The 7487-nt window shown below is 40.6% G+C and overlaps 2 protein-coding genes across 2 annotated transcripts; one reads left to right on the forward strand and one right to left on the reverse strand.

Moving 5' to 3' along the window:
* The first annotated feature begins 687 nt into the window (after nt 1-687).
* LOC109169611 (probable beta-1,3-galactosyltransferase 2) lies at nt 688-4177 on the forward strand. Its single transcript, XM_019318489.1, has 11 exons — nt 688-1158; nt 1656-1755; nt 1854-1918; nt 1998-2209; nt 2314-2377; nt 2509-2581; nt 2669-2789; nt 2872-2959; nt 3061-3186; nt 3273-3382; nt 3676-4177. The coding sequence occupies exons 1-11, from the start codon at nt 1016-1018 to the stop codon at nt 3822-3824; spliced, it is 1251 nt and encodes a 416-aa protein (XP_019174034.1). The 5' UTR covers nt 688-1015; the 3' UTR covers nt 3825-4177.
* Nucleotides 4178-6507: 2330 nt separating this feature from the next.
* On the reverse strand, nt 6508-7287 carry LOC109169616 (uncharacterized mitochondrial protein AtMg00810-like). Its single transcript, XM_019318495.1, has one exon. The coding sequence runs from the start codon at nt 7285-7287 to the stop codon at nt 6508-6510; it is 780 nt and encodes a 259-aa protein (XP_019174040.1).
* Between the last annotated feature and the right edge of the window lie 200 nt (nt 7288-7487).

The raw sequence follows: 7487 nt of genomic DNA on the forward strand, positions 1-7487 counted from the left end.
TATTAGTTGAATTAATCCCCAATAAAACTCTCAATTAATGTAATTTGTAAATACATAAATTTTATTTATTAGGAACGTTCAGGTGAGAATAACACATTCAAATGCGAACGAAAAAATGCGCTACTTAAAACTACAAAACGCATCCAATAATATGTAAAAAAAAAAAAAAAAAAATACAACTGAACAAATATTCAAATTTTAAAAGTGCACCACACAAAATTATAAAGTATATCCGTCCTCTGCTTGCACTTTTACATATCACTAGGTACATACGTTTGCAGTACACTTCTATATATTAGCGGATATAATTTTTCATGATACACGTCCACGGCTAGACACGCATTTTGATTTGATCAGCTCAGTGTTCATTGATACAAGAGGAAATAACCATTTTAGTCCCTCAATTATTTCCTAACTGTCAATGTAGTCAATAGTTTTCAATTTCAACCAATTTGATTTTCGAATTGTTTAAAATTTTGTCAAATAAACCCTTTCAATGACCAAATTGACGAAATTTTAAAAATATTGAAATCACCATTTTGGTCCCAGAAATAGTTTAATTGATAAAATTTTAAACAAAGGGCAATTTAATAAAGGTAACTGTTTTGTTCTAACGAGGACAGTTTGGTAAATTCAGTATACGGTCTCTGCCTCTCTGGTAGTTAGTAAGTCTGCCCTCACTTCTATTCCAAGTACCTTACCTGCAAAGTGTTCTGCTGTCTATGGAGAGAGAGAAAGAGAGGAAACAAAACAGAGTATAAAAGAAAGGAACAATTCGCAAGTAAAACAAAGAATCCTCTTTTAGCAACCTAGGTTGAAGAGGGCTTTATAGTAGCATCTATCATAGTATCTTCCTCAAAATTTGTTCCAAGAATTGAACAAACAACCTCTTCATCAAGTTTCAAACAGTTTTTTTGCGTTGCATTTTTGTAGCTGTTTGGGCTTTGTTTGATCCTCAAACCCAGTTTTGCAAACTGGGTTTTCGAGAAGAAAGGTGTTTTAATTTGGGTTGGAAATGTCTGTGAAGAGCAGAGGTGGTGGCGGCGGCGGCGGCGGCGGTGGAGGAGCAGAGAAAGTTTCAAGAAGTGTAATTTCTAAAAAATGGACTCTTTTTCTTTGTATAGGTAGTTTCTGTGCTGGAATGTTTTTCACCAATAGGTAAAAGCTTCCATCTTTTGTTTCTTTTAATCCAAATTTACACCCCCCCTCCCCCTATATATATAAGTTTTTAGTTTTGGTATTTTCTTGAATTGAAGAATTATGGGATTTTGTGAATTGGGGAATACATGGGTTTATATGTAGAGATTGCTTTCTTTGAAGAAACCATTGAATTTACCCTATGGGTTTAGTAATAGGGTTGATTACTTTGGAGTGACGAGAGAAACCTCACTATTTACCCTGCCTTGTGACCTTAGTCGGCAAAAAATCACATATAGGTAAATTGACATAAATTGCCAATATCTGACTGGTTTAAATCAAGAAAGTAAGAAAGTTAATAGACCACTCCCGTGGGGACTGGGGAGTAACCTTATATGGTTATCAAGTTAACAGTCCGACCAATTTGGCTGGGTTGCCCCGGTTATGATTACTTTTGTTAGAGGCATTATTATTTTGATTTACTGTATCTGAAGAGATCACATTCTAATTTTTGGCAGAATGTGGAGAGTATTTCCTGAATCACAAGAAATCAGTATAACTCCTACATCTGAGGATGAAGGTTTGAAGCTAGGATCACAAGGTTGTGATACAAAATATGTGAGAATCTTGAAATCCTCTTCTTTCTCCACTTTCTGGGTTCCTAGTCTGCATTTTTTTTTGTCCTTTTCATTTATGATGTTATCATTGAAATGCAGGCGAAGTATGTAAAGGTATCCAAAGGCGTTTTCGGGGAAGATCATAGGAAAGATGAAGCTATCAAGTGAGTTTTGCTTTGATTCCTTCTTTACATACACGGTTATGATTTCGTTTTGTAGTTCTTGAGTTTACACCTTTTGCAGGACACTGGATAAAACTATTTCGGGTTTGGAGATGGAGTTGGCTGCTGCGAAAGCAGCCCAGGGATCGATTCTCGGGGGTGGTACTGTGATGGAGGACGCTGAGAAGAGCGGCTCGTCCCGAAGAAGAAAATATTTTATGGTTATAGGAATTAATACCGCATTTAGCAGCAGAAAACGAAGAGATTCAGTTCGGGCTACATGGATGCCACAAGGCTAGTTTCTCTTTGCCTTTGTGCTTATGTTTTTCTTCGATTTTAAGTTAATATAAGTTTTCACATTTCCTTTTCCTTCAATTCATTATGATGCAATTCAATAGGCGAGAAAAGGAAGAAATTGGAAGAAGAGAAAGGGATTATCATTCGCTTCGTCATTGGTCATGGGTAAGGTCTATATTCTCATTTGTTTTTGCATTTTTCCAGTTCTTACGCGTTTTAACTTCTCGTTTGAATATATATAGATGACAGTGTGTAAGTTCTGACTAATGGAATCGTTTATATTTAATTTCTTGCAGTGCAATATCTGGAGGTATATTGGATAGAGCTATTGATGCCGAGGATAGCAAGCATGGAGATTTCTTGCGACTCGTAATTCCTTTGCCCGCTGCTCTAATCCATAATCATATGTAACGAATAGAAAAACCGAACATTTATGTTTCATGGCTATGTATGCAGGATCACGTCGAAGGATATCTTGAGTTGTCAGCTAAGACGAGAACTTACTTTGCCACCGCTGTGAAGTTATGGGATGCGGAATACTACATCAAGGTCGATGATGATGTTCATGTAAATATAGGTAACCGCCAAAGATCTTATAATTGTTTCTCGGTTTTTTTCGCAAAGGGTTCGTTGTAATCTTTAGTTGTATTATTGTGTAGGAACACTAGGGGAAACATTAGCCAGACACCGGAAGAAACCTCGGGTCTACATCGGGTGCATGAAGTCGGGTCCTGTCCTAAATCAGAAGTGAGAACGAAGCCTTGATATGTTTTCGATCTGCAATTGAAGTATACATAGTATTTGTTAAGGTCTGAGGTTTAGAACCTTAATTAATTTCCATGTGGCAGGGGAGTTAGGTACCACGAACCGGAGTACTGGAAGTTTGGGGATAACGGCAACAAATATTTTCGCCATGCCACGGGACAGTTATATGCAATCTCGAAAGACTTGGCTACATATATTTCAGCAAACCAGTTAAGGATGTTTTAATTTGATTGCTGTTTTCTTAGTCCTTCATTGAAATGTTGTCATGATGATCGAATTCTTGTTATCGTTGTAGGCATGTACTGCACAAGTTTGCGAATGAGGATGTTTCGTTGGGGTCTTGGTTTATTGGGCTCGACGTGCAGCATGTTGATGATCGAAGGCTGTGTTGTGGAACTCCACCTGGTAAAGCTATTAATTTGACAGAACGAAACATTTTTTTTTTGTCAAATCACGAGGTGTCTTGAGCAGACCCTAACTGTAAGAGACACCTTTAAGCCCATACTATACTCAGACTAATCCCCGTGTTGGCCATATTGGTTTTTCCATACAAGAGGGGGTTCGAATTTCCGACCCCACTTAAGGGACAAGAGTGCACGGCCACCGGGCCAACCAAGCTGGTTACAAAACGAAACATTTATAGCAATATAAAAAGTTGAATTTCATCTTTCTCATCTGCATTTCTTTCTTGCCCGCAGACTGTGAATGGAAGGCGCAAGCGGGCAACATTTGCGTCGCCTCGTTCGACTGGACCTGCAGCGGGATATGCAGGTCGGTTGACAGGATAAAGGAGGTTCACAGGCGGTGTGGCGAGGGAGAGAAAGCACTGTGGAATGCTAGTTTCTGAACGCTTTTTCTGAGCTCGATCGGGGGTGAAGAGAAGATTAAAAGCATTCTGCTCCCGCGTTTCGCGTTAAGTAAGCGGAACTATACATACACACACACATACACTGATAGATATAGCACAAGAGATAGGACCGAAAGAGTAGTCTGCATATATAGTGTGCAATAACATAAAAATATGTTGTTGATCATAGTAGAGCTAGGAGAGTGGCAGAAAGGAAAGGCTTTCAAAGCTCTCTTTTTGTTTTTGCTGTCTGGATGAATGGCAGAAGTGTAAGCACTAAGCAGCATTCACTGGACTGGACCCCTGCAATTAATAATGTTAATAAATGCAGATCATATAGTTCTTGTGAGTTCCAGTGCCCCCATCTCTGTGCACAAGTTGCCTTTGCTCACATTGTAGTGTGCTCAAGCAAATTGCATTATGTTTGGCCTTTTGTAAAGTTGAATGCTTGAATTTTCCAACCCCGAGGACCTCTAGTTCCTTACCTTGAAGATTGACTAGAGGTGCAAATCGCATGAGATCTGTTGGGGTTCGAACTAGAGGCCCTCCGGGTGCCGGGTGGGGTTCAACTTTACAAAAGGCCAAACAAATTCTAGCTAAGAATTTGACTTCATAAGGTACATAATTCATGTTCATAATGCACTGAATTCATGTTCATAATACATATACACATAACACGATATAATGAACATGAATTCTGTGTATTATGAACATGAATTTTGTGCATTATACACATGAATTCTGTGTATTAGACCTGTGTCTACAGTGCATTGTGAACCCTGATCCATGATATAACGATTGGTCTCAGAGATTGACTAGATCAAAGGAACGAATCACATGATATGCTAGTGGAGTAGGGTTTGAATGTTGCACACAATTGGATTTGTTTGGCCTTTTGTAAAGTTGAGCACAAACCCCGAGGGTCTCTACTTCCTCGCCTCAGAGATTGACTAAAGGATCGGAGCAAATCGCATGATGTGCACTAGTGGAGTAGGGTCTGAATGTTACACACTGTAGGGAAAAATCCCACCATCTGTGACAAATAAAATCACAGGACCGACAGGAGCGCAAATACGAGATGGTGCAAAACAGCCAAAATAAATAACATGGTTCAGAACATTGTCTTCGACCCATTGTCGAATATAACTACAAACTTGTTGGTTGTCAAAGTCCCACTCCTCGTCTGACATATTTGCTGGCTTTGCACTTGCAAACACAGGTAGATGCAATTTCTTCACAAACAGGAGATCCTTCATCTTGGCCTTCCAAATGTGAAAATTTCTACCGTTCAACCGCACCATATTTATTGTATTTGCCTCCATGTCAAATACACCTGATCCACAACCAGGGCTTTGATACCACTTTGTTGGGAAAAATCCCACCACCTGTGACAAATAAAATCACAGGACCGACAAGAGCGCAAATACGAGATGGTACAAAACAGCCAAAATAAATAACAGACACAAGGGACACAAGATTTACGTGGAAAACCTCAAAATCACGGGGAAAAACCACGGACCACCACCAACACAATATTCCACTATAACAAATCTTGGGTACAAAGTTACTGGCTACCACACGAGCCAAACACCTTAAAAATCATCAAATACAACAACTAGGCCAAATACAATATATCACATTCACAGGCCTAAAAAAGGGATACCAACTCGTACTCAAAATATTCAACCACCACGAACAAACACTGACCTCTACAAAATATTTGATGAAGAAAAGTACCCCAAAGATCTTCGGCAAACCTCACGACAAATCCATCAGACGTGCGACAAAACCTGTCGACACACGCCGCCGCCGTGCTACCAAAGAAGCTAGGCAAACCCACGACAAAGTAGCACAAAAAGAAGAAGAAATAGATGTTGCTCCTTCAACTGCTGCATACGGCCGTGCAAAGAGAAAGAAAGAAAACTGAATTTTTCTTTCTTTTTGGCCTACTGCTTCTACCGAAAAATACAAAAGGAATATGTGTAGTATGTAGAAGTGTCTGGTGTATGAGTTGGTATCCCTTTTTTAGGCCTGTGAACGTGATATATTGTATTTGGCCTAGTTGTTGTATTTGATGATTTTTAGGGTGTTTGGCTCGGGTGGTAGCCAGCAACTTTGTACCCAAGATTTGTTATAGTGGAATATTGTGTTGGTGGTGGTCCGTGGTTTTTCCCCGTGATTTTGGGGTTTTCCACGTAAATCTTGTGTCCCTTGTGTCTGTTATTTATTTTGGCTATTTTGTACCATCTCGTATTTGCGCTCTTGTCGGTCCTGTGATTTTATTTGTCACAGGTGGTGGGATTTTTCCCAACACACACAATAAGATTTGTTAGGGTTCGAACTACTCAATAAGATTTGTTAGCAACCTTGGCTAGCATATATTATCCCTATTTGTCCTTTTAATCACTAACCTATGCCCCAAAGGGAAAAAATGACTGAAATGTGACCAAACAAATATGTATTTCCAAAATCTAACGCATTTTCCAAATGTCCTGATGAGACAATCAATTATGTTGTTCAGTTACAATGGAATAGGAATACAATACTAATAGCTAAAACAACCTACCGTATAGTATCCCTATCTAACAGGAAAGCCACAGAGTCCTAACCTATTACATTATTAAACAAGTGTAACATAAATATGTAACATTAAATATAATATTGCTAACACACACCCTCAAGCTTAAGGGTGGTGAGCCACAACATTAAGCTTGTCACGAAGAGCTGCAAATCTCGGGCCCGGCAATGGTTTGGTGAAAATATCTGCTAGCTGATCTTTGATAGACACATAATTCACCCGCAGTTCTCCAGATGCGACCTTGTCCCGGACAAAATGGAAATCAATCTCTACATGTTTGGTTTTGGCGTGAAAGACCGGATTAGCACATAAGTAGGTAGCCCTTAAGTTGTCACACCATAGCGTGGGCGGATCCCCAGAGTGAAGCCCTAACTCGCGTAGTAAAGACATAATCCACGTGACCTCAGCAGACACATCAGCAAGGGCCTTGTACTCGGCTTCCGTCGACGAGCATGCAACCGTGCGCTGCTTACGGGACAACCAGGAAACCAAATTGGTCCGTAAAAAAACAGCGTAGCCACCAGTGCTTTTCCTATCTAGCGGGCATCCTGCCCAATCGGAGTTAGAATAGGCATGAATAACTGAGGAACCAGAGACGAATAACCGCAATCCATAGTCCAAAGTGCCTCTGATGTAACGTAGCACACGCTTCACTAAGCCCCAATGATCATTTGTCGGTGAGTGCATGAGCTGACACAGGTGATTGACCGCATAGGACAGGTCCGGCCTTGTAATGGTCAAATACTGTAGTGCCCCTACTATGCGCCGATACTGAGTCGGATTGTAATACACTTCATCAGATGGTGAAACCGGTTGGTTTACCGCCGCAGGGGTTGCTAGTGGTTTGCAGTCAGCCATACCAGCACGAGTCAAAATGTCCTTCATGTAGCGGCATTGAGATAATAAGAGCCCGCTGCGGGAAGAAGACCACCATCAGCTCCGGCCGGATAGTCGTCTGCGTGGATGAACTCCTGCGCCTGCAGGAAGTCGGAAATCTGCAGAATAGTGACGGGGTTACCTGCCGCGGTGAGAGAGAAAGCCATGGCGCGATATTCCGGGCGCAACCCCCGGAACACGAAGAGGTT

The sequence above is a fragment of the Ipomoea nil genome, unplaced genomic scaffold (genome assembly GCF_001879475.1).
Source record: "Ipomoea nil cultivar Tokyo-kokei standard unplaced genomic scaffold, Asagao_1.1 scaffold3316, whole genome shotgun sequence".
In the NCBI taxonomy this organism is placed as follows: domain Eukaryota; kingdom Viridiplantae; phylum Streptophyta; class Magnoliopsida; order Solanales; family Convolvulaceae; genus Ipomoea; species Ipomoea nil.